Source organism: Bidens hawaiensis, unplaced genomic scaffold (genome assembly GCF_021521415.1).
Source record: "Bidens hawaiensis isolate Kalapana, Puna unplaced genomic scaffold, B.hawaiensis_p1.1 tig00056612_1, whole genome shotgun sequence".
Lineage (NCBI taxonomy): Eukaryota > Viridiplantae > Streptophyta > Magnoliopsida > Asterales > Asteraceae > Bidens > Bidens hawaiensis.
In genome coordinates, this window is record NW_027500184.1 from 36101 (window position 1) to 59261 (window position 23161).

At 33.7% G+C, this 23161-nt stretch overlaps 3 protein-coding genes across 3 annotated transcripts; 2 read left to right on the forward strand and 1 right to left on the reverse strand.

Moving 5' to 3' along the window:
• Positions 1-2754: 2754 nt before the first annotated feature.
• LOC143601515 (putative serine/threonine-protein kinase At1g54610) lies at positions 2755-5935 on the forward strand. Its single transcript, XM_077078909.1, has 7 exons — positions 2755-3190; positions 3860-4144; positions 4236-4553; positions 4840-5061; positions 5143-5237; positions 5321-5423; positions 5504-5935. Exons 1-7 carry the CDS (start codon positions 2795-2797, stop codon positions 5837-5839), a joined length of 1755 nt encoding a protein of 584 aa, XP_076935024.1. The 5' UTR covers positions 2755-2794; the 3' UTR covers positions 5840-5935.
• Positions 5936-6008: 73 nt separating this feature from the next.
• Positions 6009-11960, reverse strand: LOC143601514 (protein S-acyltransferase 8-like). The gene is made up of 5 exons (XM_077078908.1): positions 11701-11960; positions 9532-9717; positions 8234-8521; positions 6938-7171; positions 6009-6509 (listed from the first exon to the last, which is right to left on the reverse strand). The coding sequence occupies exons 1-5, from the start codon at positions 11737-11739 to the stop codon at positions 6192-6194; spliced, it is 1065 nt and encodes a 354-aa protein (XP_076935023.1). The 5' UTR covers positions 11740-11960; the 3' UTR covers positions 6009-6191.
• A 6503-nt stretch (positions 11961-18463) lies between these two features.
• LOC143601512 (peroxidase 12-like) lies at positions 18464-20862 on the forward strand. The gene is made up of 3 exons (XM_077078907.1): positions 18464-18826; positions 19493-19690; positions 20223-20862. Exons 1-3 carry the CDS (start codon positions 18569-18571, stop codon positions 20835-20837), a joined length of 1071 nt encoding a protein of 356 aa, XP_076935022.1. The 5' UTR covers positions 18464-18568; the 3' UTR covers positions 20838-20862.
• Positions 20863-23161: the final 2299 nt, after the last annotated feature.

Genomic DNA, 23161 nt, shown 5'->3' on the forward strand with positions numbered 1-23161 from the left:
TCTAAGACGAAAACATATTCACGCACAACTTTATGTGGGACGGGTTTAGGATTACTTTTGATTTTTTTCATCGGTTTTGGATGAGTATGAGATTTATAATATGCTCGATTACCCGGTAACATCCTCTGTGTGTGGCTTATCATTTATCATCCACGGAGTTAATGGGCCTGGGCCAACTCTACATGCTACATATGAAACTCCATATGATCATAAAAAGCCTACATAGTTGAGACCATTTAATATCTCAAATGGGCTAAAGGCAAAAGTTAAAAAGAACATAATTACACAAAAATATAACTTACTTTGTGTAAAAATAAATAAAAATATGAGTTTTTCAAGTTCTTATACCATTGTAACATGTCACTTGTTTCTTATAATATATGATGTGAACTTGTGCCATGCTACCCTTTAATCTACTATCCGTTTTATGTTTAATAACTACTTTACTACTCATAATCACTTTCTCTGCCCGACCTCACCTATATACAAAACCATTCTCTCTCGTCTCTCTCTCTCTCTTTCAAATCATTAGCCACCTCACCATTCACTCATCTAATGCATGCTAAATGTTTTGCATCGGTGATGGCCGTAAAAAAATAAATCAATAAGTTTTATTATAAAATCATGACAAAAAAAATCATAAAATACAAAAGTTTTAGTATCTTTATAGTTACTTTCTTTCTAATTATGAAACGAGCTCAAGTTTCAATATTATTACGAAAATCTTCATATATGATTACAATTAACTTGGTTACTATTACATGACATACTTCTAGTTAATATTAGTCATGCTATGTAAGGCTTAACGACGAAGGTTTCTTAGGCCCTGAGGTGGCCCCGCCCCCCTGTTTTTTTACGCAGTGGTGTAAATTTACTCATTTTCGTCCGGAATTTTTTATACGTAGTGTAAATTAACCCGTTTTCGTCCGAAACTTTTTATACGTAGTGTAAAATTTAGCCGTTTTGGCCGAAAATTTGAGCCCACCCCGCTTTGTTTGTGAAATTTTGTATACATTTTAAGTCCGGGCCCCTCCGATGTCTTTGTCCAAACTTCGTCACTGGTAAGACCTAAGATTTCTCATTTGCACCATATGACCGATAAAACTAATTAATCTTTTGTTTTTCTTATTTTCCATATAAAATACACTCTCGTTTTTCTTTTATAACTTTTTGCACATATTAATGTAACATTTCATATCAAAACTTATAAAAGAAACTTAAAAACACATATGTCAAATATGTACAAACACTAGTATATAGTTTTGAGTTTTTTTTTTTTTTGCATAATGCCAATTTGTCTATATCTTCATATTCAATAATAACTTACATCGAAATAATCACTCAAATATGTCAACTTTTAATACGACTTTACTTAATAAACCATTATCGTTACGACAAATATAAGACAAGGTTTATATTTTATAACAACAAACGATTTTAGACAAAAAAAAAAAAAATTGAAGACATGTCATGTCATACCATTTTCCTTTTGCCACGTGGAATAATATTATTTTGGATGTATTGTCACAAAAGGTAATCTTATAGCCGGCATTAGCCGGCAACTTTGTCAACTTTCATTTTAATAAAATTAGTTGAAATCACATTATAAAAAATGACCAAAATGCCCTTACAGTGAAACGTGAAAATAAACAAAATATCTATTTAATCAGCTTTTACTTAAAATGCTCACTTTATATTAAATGGACCCGCCTGTTTAATAATCATCACCCGACTGGATTTTCAACCAAAAAAATCTATGTGGAAGCCTAAAAAAACCCGTAAAAAATAGTCACAAGAAAGAGAATCTCATCAGGATGCTTGAAAAATCCCGTCGGTTGAACGCTTTTTTCTTTCATGATATCTAACGTCTTGACGGGATATTGACACATGGTGTGACTATGTGAGTGAGTAAAGCGGTGAGGCAGAGAGCAACAGTTAATCAAGATTAATAGAGATTAAACAAATTGAAATTTATATGTAATTTTTTAAATATGCATATGAATGACCTTACAGTGAAAGTAAACAAATTGTCTATATGATAAGCTTTTACTTAAAATGTTCACCTTATATTCAGTTGACCCGCCTATTTAATAATCATCACCGACCGGATTTTCAATCAACAAGATACCGCCACGCGTCAAAAAATTCTCGGCGGAAGCCTAAAAAACCCCGTAAAAAATAGTCGCAAGAAAGAGAATATCGCCAGGACGTTTGAAAAATCCCGTTGGTTGAACGCTTTTTTCTTTCAAGAAATCTGACGTCTTGACGGGATATTGACACATGGTGTGAGTGAGTAAAGCGGTGAGACAGAGAGTAGCAATTAATCAAGATTAATAGGGATTAACCAAATTGAAATTTATATGTAATTTTTTAAATATACATGTATATTATAAAATTTTGAATTTTGATCGATTTTAACAAATGACTATTTATCGGCGACTAGCTGGTGGGTACCGACTACTCGACTAGCAATTAATTCGTGATTAATCGGTGCATAAGTGCTGTTTTTACAACCATGGGCGTAACCGTAACCTAGTTGGTTGAAAATCTAGTTTGAAGATGATTATTAAGTAGACAGATCGACTGAATTTGAGGTAGACAATTTGAAAATAATGTTTATTTTAAGTGGTCAAATGGTCAAATGAAAATCTTGGTATTTTCGGTTACAAAAAGCCTGCATTTGTTTCATCAACTAATAAATATTTAGTAGTAGTTTTGTTTTCGATAACTCAATGTCACATTCAATCCACCAACAAACAGTCTGTCACACATCACTTACATAGTATCCTCAGACATGGGATGTGCTCCAACAAAGCCATTAATGGACACATCATCCCATCATGGTATTCACAAACTCAAGATGGAAAATGGGTATGTGAGAGGATCAAGAAAGTCAAATTCCGGTGGCCGGAATTTTAATAATTCCGGCGATAGTGGCGGCAGCGGTGGTGGTGGTAAGGCGGTGAGTGGTGGTGGTAAAGAAGGGATGCGGAGGAGTAGTGGGAGTGGTGGTGGGGGCCGTGGTGGTAGTGATGGTGGTGGTGTGATAAGGAGGAGTGGGTCCGGGAGGTCGGATGATCTCGAGGAGTTGGTGGATGGGTGGCCGAAATGGTTGACGGATAATATACCGAAACACGCGCTTGATGGGTTGGTCCCCAAGAGCGCGGAAGCTTATGATAAGCTTGATAAGGTCATCACCTGATCGGTCTTATGTTTGCAGTGGCAGACCTAAATTTTTTTTATCTGAATAATTTTTTTTGCATTCGTGGGTTTATTAAGAGAGATTTTACTAGGTCGGGTCATCGGGCTTTTTGAAGATTTTTCGGTTTCAACTTACTTTTTTGTTTTTTTTAAATTTATTTGCATAGAGCGTAAAACTTTGTTTTGAAAGAAAGTATTGTCTCTACACATGTAAACCAATTACTGACGGTTGAAATAACCAAACTTTAATTTCGAGCCCAACCCTAAAACCTATTGTTTGGTTTTATGTTTTTTCAAAAATCAAATTATTAGTTCGGTTTGATTTTGCATGTAAAAAAAATGAAAAAATTGAACCAAACTTTATAGTCCAAAAACTTAGGCCCAAAGGCATAATAATCAATTAATATATTTTTAAAACATAGGCTCAAATTTTTTATCTTTGGTTATTATTTTCTGCCCAAAAATTACAAGCCCGAATGGCAAAACCAAAAACATCGAGACCAAGTGGTTTCAAAAACCAAATTTCGGTTTTTAGTTTAGTTTGAGCCCAAGACTAATAAAAACCGACACATGCACACTTCTAAGTTCTACCAACCGCTTTTATTTCCAACTACTAGTTACAATGATAAATGTTTGAAGCATATTTTTTTTGTTACAGATCGGGTCCGGTACTTATAGTAATGTATACAAGGCTCGAGATCGAAAAACCAAGAAAATTGTAGCGCTTAAAAAGGTTCGTTTCGACACTTCTGAGCCCGAAAGTGTCAAGTTTATGGCCCGAGAAATCATGATGTTGCGAAAACTAGATCATCCCAACATAGTAAAGCTTTTAGGCTTAGCAACGTCTCGAATGCAATATAGTTTGTACCTCGTATTCGACTACATGCAAACCGACTTATCGAGGATCATATCTCGATCGGACGAAAGGCTCAACGAGCCTCAGGTTCGATATTTTCTTGCAAAACCAAATTTTTTTCGACATATATTCATATTTCATATTCCTAACGGTTATATTATGTAACGTGTCGTGTTAGGTTAAATTTTACATGCAACAATTGCTTTCGGGGCTTCAACATTGTCACGAAAGAGGGATTTTGCATCGAGATATTAAGGGATCGAATTTACTTATTGATAGAGACGGGAATTTAAAGATAGCTGATTTCGGGCTTGCAAATTATTATGACCCGAAAAAACCGGTTCAGCTTACAAACCGTGTTGTTACACTTTGGTATCGATCACCCGAGCTGTTGTTGGGTACCACGGTCTATGGTCCAGGTATTGACCTTTGGAGCGCGGGTTGTCTCTTAGCAGAAATGTTTGCCGGAAGACCAATTTTGCCCGGGAGGACCGAGGTTGACATGATGCAAATCTTTATCATGTGTCTAAATATTTTCTTTTATCATAGTAGAATAATGCAGATTCTACTATGAGCTAAAATCGACCTTAATATTAATATTAATATTAATATTAATCTAATATAATATTATATTAAGGTCGATTAAACTTTTATTTAGTTAGAATTGACATTTTTGGCCCTTTTGTTAAAGGGTCAATTTGAATATATGTTTTTTTATCGAATGGGTTAACTCGTGATAATTTTTTTTAGTAATCATATAACATGAGATCATTTGGATTTAGGTTGAGCAACTTCACAAGATTTTCAAGCTTTGTGGCTCGCCATCGTCGGATTATTGGAAAAAACTAAAGTTATCGACGACGTTTAGACCACCACATTCGTACAAACCAAATCTTCACGAAGCGTTTAGAGACTATCCACGATCGGCATTGGGACTTTTAATGGTTCTTTTGGCTCTAGACCCTGCTTATCGCGGTTCTGCTGGCTCTGCTCTCCAACACGAGGTGAGAACTAAACCGAACTCTTTAATATTGACGTTGAATTCAATACGTTTGAAAGCATAACCGACCGTTATATGATTGTAGTTTTTTCACACAAGCCCGTGGGCGTGTGATCTTAGCGGTTTGCCTGTTATTCAAGTAGACGACGATGATTTGGCTCAAACAAACGAGCCAAGGAAGTAAGTTACTCGATGCTTATACACGTTTGATTCACGAACTCTCAAAATATCGTTATCTTTTCTTACATTATTTTTCGTTCTAGACATAGAAAGTCGAGGACACGAAAGTCTAGAACACTACGAGATCAACAAACGAAGGACCAGATGACCGAAAACCCTAATCCAGATTCGGGTTCTTTAAAAGAGGTATGATTTAGTGTTTGCACCATATCGGATTGTTTAACGGCAAAGGAAAAAATAACACGTCTATATATCATGTTTTGTAGGAAGCTGAAAAGAGACTCGAGGTCGTTGTTAGAGAAACCAAAGAGCACCTAATAACCAATATAAGCCCGTCTTCATCGGGAGTCGAGCCAAGCCCAACCAATGAAATTGTGGCCCCGCTACCATCACCTGCCGGGAACCTGTATCAACGATACCAACGACAAATGAGCGAATCGCACCCAAATGGAAAAATGAACATTAAAAACCGACCTCCGCTACCCGGAGCAAAGAGAATAATATCAACCAATGATCATACCACCATGACTCATGTTCCGAGATCCTCGTCCACACGAGAGTATTGGAACACGGGTCAGGTAAAATACGATCTGCTTAACTAGCAGATCGAAGATCGAAATACAACACCGAGACGATTGTATTTGTTTTTCAATTTTTCATCAACTTAATATTATTTTTTTTATTTGTCATTTATGTTTTTATTTATATATATAATATTAATTATTTTTGTTGATCCAAATCTTCAACCCATAAACATGTACACAAGTCTTGAATTACATAAAAGAATGAAGCAAGTACACCATAATATATCACACACCATTACACAAATGCATCAACCAACCAAAACCAAAATGACGGTTTTGCCCCCGCCCGAAGATTTACAACATCCACACGCCCGAAATCCAACTAACTATAACCGACAGGTTAAACAAACAAACAAACAAATAACCGTCATCATTGATCATTCTCTCGGCTGCGTATATCTGATTCAATTCCTTCGAAGTTATGACGTTGCGAAATCTTTAACAAATCTCCACCAATATCCAGGTCATCTTTCACCTTCACGCGACGGTCTTCCGGGCCCGCGTCATTGGTGGCGGATTCCCGAGCGGGGGCTGGCGTTGGCGGTTGCACTTCTTGAACAAAATCCCGGAACTTGTTCCTTGACGGTTTGATTTTCGTGCAGAAAACTTCTAGAAAGTTGTTTATACATCCTCGGTTATAAACGTTGTATCGGTTGTCTGATCTGTACCGGAAGTTTTCATAGGTCGTCTGTAACAAACAAATATTTGAATTATCTGTTAAAGTTTAATACTTTAACCGTTAAACTTACGTAATTCGCGGTTTGGGTTTAGTATAAACGAGTTCAGGTCAAACCCGTGAACCCATTTAGCTAAACGGGTTGTGTTCGTGTCAAAACAGCAGGTTTGCGGGTTGACCATTTAACCCGTTAATTTTATTTTATCTTTTAAAACGTATTATACGATAAAATAAATTTGTTAATGTTTGGGTTAAACGGGTCATGTTCGTGTCGACCCCCGAATATTCATGTCATGTTCGGGTTCAAATGTTTGACACGACTTTTATTAGTGTAACATTTTTGGGTTTGTGTCAGGGTAGACCCGCAAACACGACCCGTTTAGCACCCCTAGTGAAACCATGATAAAATCAGTATATAAATAAGGGTTGACTTTACTAACCTGGTTTGACCCGATAAGGTAAAGAAAACCCGTGAGGCCACTGACAAACCAAAGTGAAATAAAACAATAAGTCATTAATACAACCGATGCAGGGGATTCTTTCATTGCTTTCCAAACCGTGCCAATCTCTTTATCATCCATCAAAACCTTTATATAATAAGCCGACATCGAAAACACGTATATGCATAGAAGCATTAACGAAGACACAAACAGAAAAAAGAAAGGATAGTTCCGCTGGATCACAAAAAAATCACGGGGAAATTAATTATTTGAATTATATGATAAAAAGATAAGTCATGAAAAATAAGTAGGGGTGTAAGCAAGCCAAGTTCGAGATCGGCTCGCCAAAAGCTCAAATCGAGCCAAGCATAAACAAACTCTAGCCCGAGCTCAAAAAGTAAGCTTATTTAATGCATGAACTCGAACCCACGCCTGCTTGCGAGCCTAAATTCATATAATTTTTATTTAATGTATCAAATATATTTATATAATAATAACTATTATAGATAAGTATGATAAAATAATATATATATATATATAGGGTCGAGATACTGTACAATAATGCCATAACACATGATAGGTACGCGAGACGCTCAAAGGCAAAAAACAAAGGCAAAAATACTAAAACGCTCAGCCAAAAACTAAAACGCTCAAAAACGGTTTTCGTGAAGAAAAGTAAAAAATTGATCGATTAACGATCCAAAACTGTTTATTTCGGCGAACCAATGATTAATTGGATATATATTGACGATTTCGAGATCTTGTGATGTGATTTCATGGATCGATTTCATGAAAAATAGGTATTCTTGTACGTTAAGCAATTATTGTATTGCATCTTTTTTTTTCCTCTCTCTCTCCCTCTCTCTCTCTATATATATATACACATAATATGTTTTAAATAAAAACTAATAACAAATAATAAATGAGGCAAGACCGAGTCGACCTTAAGCTTAAAAAACTACTCACGAACCAAGCTCAAGCTTTAAATATAGAGATGTTAAATGAGCCAAGCCAAGCCTGTAAATGAACCGAATGTTCAGTGAAACGTTTATAAACTTTTTGGTGAGAAGTTTGATTATTTAAACAAACGAACATGAACAAAAACAAAATTCATTCGCTTAGTTAAATAAATAAACAAATGTCTCGTTCTTTCAATAATATTTAAAGTCGTTCATTTAAATTCATTTGTTAACGTTTGGTTCATTAACAAGCGTAAGCCGAGCTCAAGCATAGTCATGCTCAAACATAGCTTGTATACACCCCTAGTAATAATATATAAGAGAACCGAAACCATACCAGCCCGATGCATTGGCCCACCCAAGGACAGTGATGATCGAACCGTTCGACACAATTATTACAAACCGAACAGTGAGAGCAACGAGGAGGGCGGTAAAGCATACATGTGTCACAATATTTGACTCTAACCGAAATCCCGTTTACCATAACTTCTTTGGTTCTCGGGAACGTTACAGACGGTGTTTGTCTTCCCCCGGTTTCATACGTAAAATCTTCTTCCGGAGGGTGTAAGTTGCGGGGCACTATCCCGGGATCACGGGCTGAAGTAAGAAGCAGCAGCACCAATACCTACCAAAAATCAGTCAAACAGGTCAAAGTTCAATCATAAAACTTATTAATATATATATATATATAGGATCAGGATCATGATAGAATTTTTTTGAAATTAAGAACTATGAGAACCATTTTGGACCACAAAAAACCCAAAAATAAAAAAAATCATAAAATAAAACACAAAAATGAAAAAAGTAAAAAACCAAAATTCTTATTTTATCATCCCGGTTTCATAAAAAAAACTCGGTTTAGCTAAATTATATACACATATGTATAATATATACATATATGTACATTTACATGTTTTTTTTAAACACATATGTATAATTTAAGATAAATGATATTGTACATATGTGTATATTACGTAACTAAAGATTAAATAAAATTATACATATGTGTATAATACGAAGGTTTTCTTCTTTTTTTTTTAATGAAACCGGTATGAAATATAAGAATTTTGGTTTTTTTACCTTTTTAAAATTTTTGTTAGTTTTTTAATTGATTTTTTAAAATATTTTTTTAAAGGTGTTTTTAGTGATCCAAAATGGTTCTCAAAGTTCTCAATTTGCAAAGGGTTCTCTTAGGATCCTTACCCTATATATATATATAGGGTTGGTATCATTTAAGAACTCTAAAAAGATTAAGAACTCTTAGGAACCCTTAACAACCAAACAATTTTTTAATTTTTTTTATATGTTAACATTATTTAAGAGTAGTTTTATCATATTTTATATAAAAAATTTTGATTACATCTATTAATCACAAGTTTACATATATGTAAAATTTATGTACTAACAAATTTACATATGTGTAAAACAAAACATAAATATGTATAAAAACTAATTTTCAAAACTGTAATCGTAGATATAGATATACATAATGATAAAACTACTCTCAAAGAACATTAACATACAAAAAAATTTATAAAAAACGTTAGTTTTCAAGGGTTCCTTCAAATTCTTAAATAATTTAACAGTTCTGTAATGATACTCATCCTATATATATATATAATTTATAGGGCTTACATAGATTGTATAGACGATTGCTGCAACAATGATGGCGTATCCTGCGTTATATGATGGGAATTCATGACGAAGATGTCGTCCAACAAATATACAAAAAATAATAACGGGAATAACAATTAGTGAAAATGTGGCAAGCAGAGATTTGGCGTCTGGACCGAATATTAATCTTCCTCCAAGAAAAAATTTCTGTAAAAAAAAAGAACAAAATAATATTATTAAGCTTAATATTTGAATAAAAGCGTAACAAGAGTTTGCAAGCAGTATTAACAGTCTTTGGTCAACTTTCAAGCCCATTAGACTTGTTTGACCTATTTGGTATTATTTAAACCGTTTATAATCAAACACAACCAAAATAGCCCGTTTCTTGGTGGTTGCACACCAAGATTAAAAGGTTATTTTTTTTAAAAAAAAAGAAGCAAGTAATGTTATGTTATTCTACTCGAGTACTCAACCAACAGTGTTCTTCCTTACTTGCAAAACTCTAATATCAAAGTATCATAAATTAATAGGCGAAAAGCTAACAAGGGTATGCTCTCCATGTACTTATTGCAGCAAACAATATCTCATATCTATAGGTTCAAGAGAGCATGTTTAAGACACAATAATCGTGTATTCCACACAGGTTCAGCTATGTTGTCAAAATCCCTTCGAGCGTGGGCCTAGACCCTTGGGCAACGCAAGGCGCAGAGAAAGCGCCTTCCTGCCATCCAAGCAATCTGGCGAACTTTGGGCGAGATTACGGTGAGACACTGACCAAATGCTGAAATTCTGGCAATATTCTACATATTCCAGGCAAAATGGTCTAAACATCCAATAACAGTACGGAACCATACTAAACTATCCGTAAACAAGCCTAAAAGATGGCTACCCCCCCCCCCCCCCAAAAAAAAAACAAAAAAAAAAAAACATCGTATGTGCCTTGCTTATCTCGGGCCCTCGCTTTTCACCTAGGCCCAAGGCTCACCCCTTAAGCCTTAATCAAATTATCTAACAATCGCATTCACGGTCAAGCTAAAAATTTCAACTTTCAACTAGAGTATGCACTACAAAACTCAATTATAGCAATACACGAGCCCGCTTGTGAACGAAATCACTTCCATCCTTCTTAATCCTAATCCCCTTGTTCTACACATGATGTCCTACACTTCCTTTATGTATGTATAATCACGGTTGTAAAAATTGTGGATTAATGGCCATGATCGCCCCTAATCGTTCAAAGCTTAAAACATGTCTACTTCAAAAAACCACACATAAAAATGTGCGTGCGCGTGTGTGTATAACTGAATATTACATAATAAATGCGTGTAGATCATCATCATCATCATCGTACTCAGTATATCCCACCAATAGCAAAGCTATGGTAGGGTCTGAGGAGGGTAAGATGTAGGCAGCCTTACCTCTACCCCATAGGGATAGAGAGGCTGCTTCCGGTGAGACCCCCGGCTCGAAAACTACATATAAAAATGCGTGTAGATGTATATATATAAAAAAAACTGAAAACTACATATAAAAATATATTCCAATCTGATTAATCCCTAGTCTGTACCCCACCGCCCGACCAGCAACATACAAACCCTATGTGCTTTGCTTATATCTTTAGTAACCCAAGCCCCAAGGTCACAAATTGATTAAAGCTTTCAACTTTACATACCATACACATAAACCCTAAGGCTATGTGCAGTGGAGGGGCTACAAAATGCGGCGTTTCGCGCCATTCCATGTGGCGCCCAATCAGCAAATGGTGGGTTTTTGTTTTAGGGGTGTAACGGTGTTGTAGCCCTATATATATACATATATCACACACACACAATATAATAGTAAAAACAAAACATAAACCGGCGACAAATAGTCATCGCCCCCCCCCCCCCTAATCGCCCCTATTGTGGGGGGTGGGGGGGGGGGGGTTCGTTCAATCATCGCCCTCATCGCTCCTCAAATGTCGGCCACTACGGATAGCCTAACTCAATTCCAAACTATCATCACTACCAACTAACCCTAACACCTAAAAAATCAAATTTTGACATCTACCCATTACACTACACACATCCAATTACACACAAAGCAAACTTACACAACTAAAATCAAAACATTTAAATTAAAAATCTTTAACCTAAAATTAAACCAAAACCAAAAATTGAGCAAATACAAAAATTAATAAAAAAAACTTACATTTCTTCCTTTCCAAACTTCATAAACCCTTTTGGCCATCTGAAATTATTAATAATAACAAAAATAATAATAATAATAATATCCAGACTTATTACACCGCATAATTTAATATTTTTCCTTTGACTTTAACTCTTGAAACCCATAACAGGAAATGGGTTTTGGTTATTGGGTTAAGATCTGCAAGAAACAGGTGGTCGCCGGCGTAACGACGGCGTTGGTGGAGGTTTTGAGTGTATAGAGTAATGAGGAGAGGGGTGGATGTTTTATTAAAATAATAATAACTTCCACTACTTGTATTCATTTCATTAACGATATTAATATTATTATTAATATTATATTATATATAAATAATATAGTTTATTATTATAATAAACATGCTTAAAAAATTGTCAATAATGTTTATAAGGTCAATAAAACTCAGACGTTTTGCTTGTGGTACACGCATATAATGCATATATATGTTTGGGTTTTTGGTGGGTAAAAGTGAAATTGTATTAATTTGACGTTATTTTATTGATTTCGTGAAAATAGCGTTAAAAGTAACGGAAGGTTAATCAGGCATCATGTGGTGGCGTTAATAGCCGAAAGACAAGGGTACATGCAACAATCGGTCGGGGTCTCGATGGTTGAGTGTTATGTGTCTTATGTCCAATGTTTGTTGCAAAATCACTATTGAGCTCGGTGTCTCACTGGAAGCAGTCTCTCTATTCTTATGAGGTAGGGGTAAGGTTGTTCACATCTTATTCTTCTCAGACTCCACCATAGCTTTGCTATTTGTGAGATTTACCAAGTGCGACGATGATGGTCAATAAAACTCAGGTGTTGGTAAAACTGACAGTTACGATGGCGATTCGACGCGAATTCAGTCAATATCGGTTACATTTATTGAAACTAAAACAAGAAAAATATAAAAATTAAAGTGGGCAAACGGGAAAGCGTCGGCAATAAAACTCGGGCATTTGTAAAATCCAAATGTTGTCAAGCCCATGCATTAAGGTGACGAATCAACGCAAATTCGATCAATTCTTATTTCATTAGTTACCATATCATAACTAAAAAAACAAATGACGTGGTCCAATAAAGTGTAATCACATGATAGAAGCTTACCACACCAAAATCTTTATTTAATATGTAGTAAAGTAATAGTAATAATGTTGCATCAAACTATGTTGCTTGTGAACATATTGTAGCTTACGTATTATAAACATTCTTTTAAAGAAATATGCGTGTGCTATGTTTCAAATAATATACAATTTACAAGATGAAATGGATCAAATGGGTGCCATTTTAAGTCTAATTGTTACAGAGAAAAGATGAGTAATTGGGTAATTGTCGTGGCTATCAGACCAAGTGTTATGGTCTCTTGAGAGCCGCCACCCACCGGGCACATAAAAAAGTGAGGCACCAACCACCTCTACAACTCCATGGTTGATTGGTCGAGTCAAATGATTAATAACCAGCCCATATACATAACACTTGGTTAACTAATCTATATCCATAACACGTGTTTTTATGTGGATTAGTTAATACAATAATACTCAATGCCTATGTTGAATTAACATAACATCATTTTTCATTAACTAACCATCAACCTCAACAAATAGTCTTATGTGTGGTTGTCATGATGTTGCTATAGATTCTATGGATGAACATTTATTGGTGAATTGTGATATGTTGCAAGTGTTTAAATGGTCAAATTACTCGTATTTGAGTGTTTATAGGAGACATTCTTGAGTTTTCTTTTAAACTGGGAATTTCGGTGGCAAACTCTCATCTAAAAGATACGTGTCTTTAAAGTTCAGTTATTATATAATTTGATATTTATCTTATAATATTGGTAAACAATTTTATCACAAAGATTATTTTACATTATTGATAGTAATATTAAGGTTAGTATACTTGTTTAAAATTTTTGCAACACCAATATTAGAACATGCAAGGATTTATACAAACTATGTGGTCTAAAGTCTAAACTACACATGTTTCATATGTTAAATATCTTATTATTATGTTTTTTTTTGTGTGAATTTGTAAATATTTAGATTTATTGTGTTATTAGTGAACTTACATTTTACAAATCTAATTGATGGTTTAAAGAATGTCTAACTGAAAACATGGTAGATATAAAGATAGAGGACTCTATTGCAATTAATTAGAATGAAAGTTGATCGGTATTGTAATCTTATTATTAACTAGGAATTTACCCGGCGCGTTGCGCCGGGCAGGTCGATAAAATCTGGGTGGTGGTAAAGCTCAAACGTTGTCGGTCTCGATTGTTGAGATGATAAGTCGACGTGAATTCAGCTGGTTTTTTACGATACCATAACTAAAACAAAAATGGCAGTTGGTTGGTTTTCGTTACGGTGGTACTGGACTAAAACAATAGGCAGTGACTGTATGCGAATTTGACCAGTTTCTTTCTTATTCGTTATGGTACCAGAACTAAAACAAAAAATAAAAAAGAAAAATTATAACTTTAAAAACAAAAAAAACAATTACTTGACCTAATCAGACTTTGCCAAATGGACCAATAGTTGAAGAGCGTCACCAAAGTTCTTCTTTTATATTATATAATATAATGTATTTTATTTTAACTACGAATTGTGTTTTTATTTTTTAATACATATTTAAAATTTTTATTTAATAGATGGTTGATTGTTTTAAGAGAAAATAAGTAAAAGTAAGTGACACTAAATGTTTGGTTGATGTTTTGGACACTTTGAGTAGAAGTTAGGAGTGCCTTTCTCACGCTTAGGCCACACGGAATGGAGTCAGGGAAAGACCAACACCGACCAAAATAAAATAGGAACACCGCCCCCGAATCAGGGAGGAGGGGGGGAGTATGCCATGGGGTTCATGAAATTATCACCGTTTTCTCATGGATATCATGACTATGTGTGATGTGACCCACTGCAACTGTCATTTAAGTGCTATGTTTAATTAAATAGATAACTAACCTCATATATATCACTCAACTCACTTAATATTTTTACATATTTATACTCTCTCAACTCTTTACACTTTTAAATAAAAACAAAATCAGTCTAAAGTATACTTTCACACAATGGAGCAACCAAACCCCGTTCCCGAACCAAAATTAGGAGAACGCCACAAACATGGAGCTACAAAGATGAAGTGACGATGGCAAAGGCTTGGATCCATGTTTCTGAAGACTTGGGCCTTGTAAACCAAAGAATGTTGGGTTTATGGCAAAGATTTTCAACTATCTTGTGCAAAGTGAAGTTTAAAAGATCATAGCTTAGACCAAGCATATTCAAAAATTTTGAATTAAAATGGCAAAATATGATGACAGAAATTGACGCTCCTAATAAGCACACACTAATAAATGAAAGCAAAAGTTAAAGTCGATGAAATTGGGAATACTGTTTTTATGTACAATGGCGAAGGATTGACAGAATGGTTGTTAATAAAAGTTTTCTTTCATAAAAATAAAATTAAATTAATCAACATGTACAATGGCGAAGGATTTTGAGGGCCAGGGGTGGCCACGGGGCCCCCTGTTTTTCATGAAGAAGTGTAAATTTAACCGTTTTTTATTCGAAAAATTTTATACGTAGAATAAATTTACTCGTTTACGATAAAAAATTTGAACCCGCCTCCCTCATTTATGAATTTTTAAATACATTTTGAGTCCGGCCTCTCGACATTCGTGTCCAAATTTCGCCACTAAACATGTAGTCTTAGAGATTGGGATTATTGGTAAGTATATACTCGTAATTAATTATTCTTTAAAAGAATTAATATTCTTAAAATTCAAAATAATACATTTATCAGGTATTTTTAATGACATACTAATATTTGTCTTATGGTGATATTGGCTAGTTTTTAATGCGAATGACACCTCATTTGGATCACGCATATGCTCTTTTTTCCAGAGAAAAAGTTAATTTATATTTCTATATAATAATACTTTTTTTTGTCGTTTAAAAAAAATATAATAATACTTTTAACAGGAATAATAAATTAATAAAGAAAAGACCCACAAGTGAAAACACACGACATATAGACATTATTAATCATTTTTAGGATAGATTAAATTATTAAAAGCTGTAATTATAGAACGATTAAGACAATTGTTTAAAAACTGATATAGTAAGTTACATATTTTATATGTAACTTTTAACTTTACGTCTTTACATAACATGTTTTAACTTTGCATAACATATTTTACATATTTAACTTTTAACTTTACATAACATGTTAGTTTAATCCTACATCCACAACGATGTTTAGTTAAATAGAATGTAATTAGGACCGGGTAATTATAGTGTAACTTATACCTGTATATATCTTTCTCTATTTATATTTTCCAAAAATATTGAATACATTAATATCTTTTATTAAGTTGATATAACTTGAATATTACATGGATCGTTAGTTTATATTTATTTATGTCTAATTTAGTAAAACTAATTACCAGTCTATTAATTAACATGCATATATGATAATAATCTCTGTCAGTCTGTCTAGTGTTAAAAACATGAGAGTTTGAGAAACATAAATTTTTAAATTTTAATTAGCGGCCGTGTTTGATTTATTGCCCGATAATTATACATAACCATAAATTAAAATGCATTTTTAATAAATAGTTAGTATTTTAAAAGGTTATATAATAAATATTGTTTTAAGAAAGACTAGATCAGAGCCGCCATAAAGCAAACAAAAAAGCCTCGTTTTAACACCTACCAATCTAAAGAAAAAATTAAGGTTGAACTAGAAATAAATAATAATAAAAAAGACCACAATTTTAAAATTTTATTTTGTTTTATAGAAAAGGTTGAACCGTTTTTGTGCTAGGTAAGTAGTTATCATAGAACATTTGCAATATCTTCATGTCCCGAGCCAGATCAACAAAATGTTTAGCACAACACCTTCTTCGAAGACGTTTTTTGGGCAGGTGAATGAAGTAAATAACGAATGTTGAGCGAGAGGCGAAGAGAGTGTTTGTTTGTTTTATAAATAGACCAATAATAAGACTTCATCCCATATTCTTATAAATATTTCTAATCATAATTAATACATGTTTAATTTCATGATGAACTTTTGCTATTTAAGGTTAAGGCAAACAAGAAACTTTTGAACTAAACATAGACTTTTGTAAATACTTCAGGGACGAAATTTATAATTCCCAAATTTAATAATTCGTCTAGGGCAATCGGCACATCAACTTTGGCCATTGTTTTCTTAAAACTTAAAAGTAGTACTTACTTTAATAGTTAAAAAAGAATCTAATCTCTTTTTATTTGGACTGTTTTATTAAAATACGATAATTCTTTTGGGGTCAATGCTTTAACTTTAATTATTTGCCACAATCATTTTACATATATGTTATATAAGTTAACATCGTATTTAATACATAATAAACTTTACAAAATTTTAAAAATCATATGATAAATATATATTAATAATAGTAATTGAAAGATGTGTAATAGTGAGAAATCGAATCGGATAATGGTTACATAACCATCATATTTATCACACTTGTCACAATATACAAATGTATACGTAGTTCTTGCAATTATCTACTTAAAATGGTATATATATTGTGTTGGATACTTGAATGCCGTTGTGGCCTTTTTTTTAGTGGTGTATTTTCATTTTCACGTATATGTTATATAAATTAACATCGTGCATGTTTAATACGTAATCAACTTTTAATATAAATCATAAAGCATGTCCTATAACAAATATGCACACATGTAGCGGAAGATATGCATGTATGAGTAACGTTTAAATAACCATCATATTTACCACACTTCTAACAAATATACAAACATGTACGCAATTTTAGCAATTATCTATCTAAATTGAGTATTGCATTGAATACATATCTAGTATCGTGTTTCAGTTTGAACATCTCTTTACAATCTTTGGATTATTTTTTTTCCTTCTACTATTTAATTGCCAACAGTTTCCTCATCTTCGCCCATATAATCGCCACAAAATGGATTTTCAGTCAACCCTTTGTGCCAAATTTTTTTTGCTACAACAGTATCGTTGCCTTGATTTATTGAAAGATCGACTTTACATTGCCAGTCATGTTCGTTTTGATGGAACACCATTTCTCCTTTGCTATAACACTTAATCAACCCTACCATCACACCCAAAGTGCCTCTACATCGCATCCACACAACTTATAGAGGTACTCGACACCACAGCACCACCATCTAACTCACCCCCTTCCTTGTGTCCACTTCCCCACCCTTTCCAAACACCATTGATACAACCATTGGTGTCCCCATCTCTTCCGAGTCCACCCCATCACCACGTTTGCGCCTGATCATCATTTACATCAAAACCCTAAACATATAATAGTGAGTTACTTTTTAATTTTCAACCCACAAAATAAGCACATAACTATCAATTCACCACCACCTACCAATTCAACTCATCACCTTGTTCTTTGTTAACCATATAATAATACTTTAGTTGACTAAGACACGTATACATTAGGTTAAATATATGATAGTTGATTAGTTGTAATGATCTAATGTACTAAAACCACAAAAGCAGTATGTTAAAATAACTTTAAAATAAAATCAATTATTATTTTGTTTATCAATATGCTCGTTATTTTTTTTTTTTTGAAATATATGGTCTTTTAATATATATAAAATCACCACATTATTCTAGAACTATAAAACATATGGATTATGGCCCACATAGACTACAACGGTGACCAAGATATGCATGCATGGGAAAACCTACAAAGGACCACTTTAGGGGACCAAAAAAGACAATCTTAAAAACATGAGAGGCTTTGTAGTAACACCTCACCACCTATAAATACTCTTATCACTTTTGTACATCAAACACAAATAAAAGCTAGTAACCTAATTAACTAGCAATGGCTTGTAAAGTTACAAAAATGCCCTTTCCCACAGTTGCAATGAGTGTGAGTGTTTTGGTAGTGATGCTAATGCATTTGCAGTGTTTAGAGGCACAACAACAGCCAATAGTGGAGGGGCTTTCTTGGAATTTTTATGAAAGCAGTTGTCCAAATTTGGAATCAATAATTAGAACACAAATTGAGAGGGTGATAGCTGAGGATGTGACTCTTGCTGCTGCTTTGTTAAGAGTTCATTTCCATGATTGTTTTGTTCAGGTATACATAATTATATATCTCCAATCAGCCATATATTTATTTATAACATTGTTTAACCGGACTGGTCATTGAACCGATTGTCTTTCTGGTTCACTGATCAGACTGGTCGAACTGAACTCAAGAACGCTTGATATTTAAATATTACATAAAGTTTAATATAATATAAGTATCTTATATTGGAATATAGTAACATTCACTTGAAGAAATAAATCAATAATAGACTAATGAAGAAAGGAGACTAAATTACAATATCAATATTTATAAAGTTCTCTCATTTACACGAGAGATGTTGGGTTTAAATCACAAATGTTACATAGAAAAAAAAACTTTCAAAAGGATTTCACATACACACACTCATAGGTTAATTATCCTAAAGTACAAAAGTAGTTTAACGTGTGAAGCGTACAAATTACCGAGTTAGTGATTTGTGCATCTTATGGATGTAGAGGACTCATGTCGCTTGTAAGCTACTCGAGACCGATTAGCTATAAGCTCGAAACAAATTAAGCTTAAACGAATGAAAAACCACGCAAGTTTGATATCTATAAAGGTCTTCTTTTTGAAAGTATATGTATAATATGCATTATGTATATCTTGCTTTGTAACTAAAGTTTACTGTTTATTATTTCCATATATTTGATGATAGTTTTATTGCTATTGTTATAGGGATGTGATGGTTCGGTTTTGTTGAATGGTTCAGCAAGTGGGCCGGTTGATAGCGAGCAAACTGCACCGCCAAACCTAAGTTTAAGGGGGTTCAGTGTTATTGAGGATATTCGTAGTAGGGTTCACAATGAATGCGGTGCGGGTACTGTCTCTTGTGCTGATATCACTGCATTGGTTGCACGCGACACTGTTGTCTTGGTAAAATTTTCGCATACATCTTTTCATAATGATCGGACCAGTAATGTATCAGTTCACTGGTCTGACCAGTTTTATATACCGAATGACGTCATAAATAATTTAAAACTTACTATATATATACTAATCCACTTTTTATTTTAAAATGTTAACAAAAGTGTTTAAATAAATAAAATATGAAGTCTAAAATAGTAAGGGCATGTTTGGCTAAGCTTATGGAGAGCTCCATATGACTTATGGAGGGGTAAAAAGAAAAAATGCTCCTCCATAAGTCACTATATAGTGACTTATGGAGGAGCATTTTTTCTTTTTACCCCTCATGGAGCTCTCCATAAGCTTAGCCAAACATGCCCTAAATGTGTCATGATAAATGAGATTCTATATTAATTTTTTTAATTTTTGAAATTTGGTATATTTCCTCAGTTCAACCTTTTTCAAATAGACTCAACTAAATCAGTTATGTAGTTAGTTCATGTTTAATTAATCTAGTTGCATGTGGTTTATGTATATAATTGTGTTTTTATACATGTTTTAGACCGGTGGTCCAGAATATAGCGTTCCTCTAGGTCGAAGAGATGGACTCACATTCGCCACAGTAAATGCAACACTCGGCAATCTTCCATCACCATTTGTCCCTACGGACACGCTCCTAACTGATCTTGCCGCTAGAAATTTTGACGCCACCGATGTCGTGGCCCTTTCAGGGGGCCACACCCTCGGTGTCGCTGATTGCTCATCGTTCGCACGAAGACTTTACCCCACACAAGACACAACTATGGATGAAACATTTGCTAACACCCTTAGAGGTGTTTGTCCATCCCTAAATACAACAAATGTCACTACATCCTTGGACATTAGGTCTCCAAACTTGTTTGATAATAGGTACTTTGTCTCTCTAATAAACAATCAAGGACTCCTTACGTCCGACCAAGATTTGTTCACTGATGAAAGGACCCGAGACATTGTCACGAGCTTTGCAAATAATCAAACATTGTTTTACGAGAGGTTTGTGGATGTTATGGTGAAGATGGGGCAAATGCAAGTGTTGACCGGCACACAGGGTGAAATCCGCAATACTTGCTCTAGTCGAAACTCGGACAACTTGGTTATATCGAATGTTGTCGACGGCCGCGACATGAACAAAATTTGAAGCTTCTAAGGTATTTAAGATGCTGTTTCATGTTTCATTTTTCATGTTTGGAGTTTCATATTTGGTGTTTCAATTCATGTTTTCGTGTATAATGTTTTGTTATGTATTCATGTTATGTAATAAATGTACACTTTGATTGTTACGTGAAAAATAAAATTGCATATCTCCCCAAAATTATTTTCATAAAGCAAATTATACTACGAAGAATGATAAACAAAAAAATTAAAAAAAAAATGGATATCTCCCTTGATAACTCTTGGTATTTTTTTAATGAATTTAGTGCAACTGGTTGCTAGGGACTTTAATGGATATGTTCCTTTTACTTAAGGCCTAAAAATTTTTGTGTCTTTCGCCCAAAATATATTTCGTATTTTCGGAGCCGGCCTGCTACGACCATCGGTGTCCCTTACCTTCTCATCTTCCCCATTTCTCCCGAGTCCACCACCACCACGTTTGCGCCCTCATCATTTCAAAACCCTAAACAATAAGTACATAACTGCTTCCAATTCACCACCACCTACCAATTCAACTCATCACCTTGTTCTTTGTTAACCATATAATACTTTAGTTGACAAAGACACTTTTATTTATATATATATATATATATATATATATATATATATATATATATATATATATATATATATATATATATATATATATATATATATATTAGTTTAAATACATGATAGTTGATTAGTTTTAATGACCTAATTTACTAAAACCACAAAAGCAGACAAGCATCATGTTAAAATAACTTTAAAATAGAGTATAAATTCAATCATTATTTTCTTAACAATATACCCGTTAATGTAATTAAAACATATATGGTCTTTTAATATATATAATATCACCACATTATTCTAGAACTATAAAACATATGGATTAATGTGTCCCACATAGACTTCAAAGGTGACCAAGATATGCATGCATGGGAAAACCTACAAAGGACCACATTTACTCCACACTTTAGGGGACCATAAAAGCCAATCTTACAAACATGAGAGGCTTTGTAGTAACACCTCACCACCTATAAATAATCCATCACTTTTGTACATCAAACACAAACCCTTGTTCATTCTCTTATTACCAATGACTATAAATAATACAAGGCTACAATCATGGAGCTAACTATGGAAAGCCAATCAATTACATTAAAGCTACAATTATGGAGCTAACTAAGGGAAGACAATAAGGCAAAACTGAATAACAATTACATTTGAATACACAAAACTGAATAATATCATTGTGATATTATCGGCTAACAAAAGCTAGTAACCTAATTAACCCGCAATGGCGTGTAAAGTTACAAAAATGCTCTTTCCAACAGTTGCAATGAGTGTGAGTGTGTTGGTAGTGATGCTATTGCATTTGCAAGGTTTAGAAGCACAACAACAGCCAGCTTCACTGAGTTTTCGGTATAAGAAAATAGACATGTGCTTATCCTCGCCAGTCATGGTGTCGGCTGATAAGGTTAGGGTTAGGGTAATGGTTGATTTTAAAGAGTGGTAAAGAATGGCTCTGATGCCATGATAGAATTGGTATTCAGAGTTATAATTGATTTTCTTTGATAATCTTGGTCATGATAGCAATTACGGAGTATCTACTTATAATTAGTATTGTATTGGATATCGTATTTGGCTGCCAACATTTTCCTCATCTTCATCTATATAATCGTCACAAATGAACTTTTGGTGAACCCCGTGTATCTTTCTCGGCTACAACCCTATTTATCACAAGTATCGATGCCTTGATTTATTAAAAGACCGACGATGCACTGCTCGTCATGTTTATTTCGATGAAATTAACACAACTTCTCTTTGCTATAACCCTTAATCCACTCCACCATCACACCCACAATGCCTCTACATCTCTTCCGCACAACCTAATGTGGTAAAATCAAAATATACCAAGCATCTGATTACATAAACATTAGTAAAATCAAACTATGAAAAATTCAAAATACACATAATCACTAGATCACATATCATGATTCGTGAGAAAACAATGAATATGTTAAAATGTAAAATAATCTCCAAAGACCAAACTAAGCAAGTAATCTAATAACTTTATTATAAACACCATAAACCCTATCTAAATCAAATATTCTGAAACTAAGCTTCAGTATTAGTTTTAGTTGTTTCAGTTCAGTTATCTAAAAAGATATCTTTACTTTGTGAAAATATCGTATATATGTGTCAATATATGTTAAAACGTACACAATTATGGTAAAAGTAATATGAAAGTGAAAATTCAAAATCAAATTAAGATTAAATCAATAACAATGTATAATAAACTAATTAAACAATTAAAATTAAACAGAA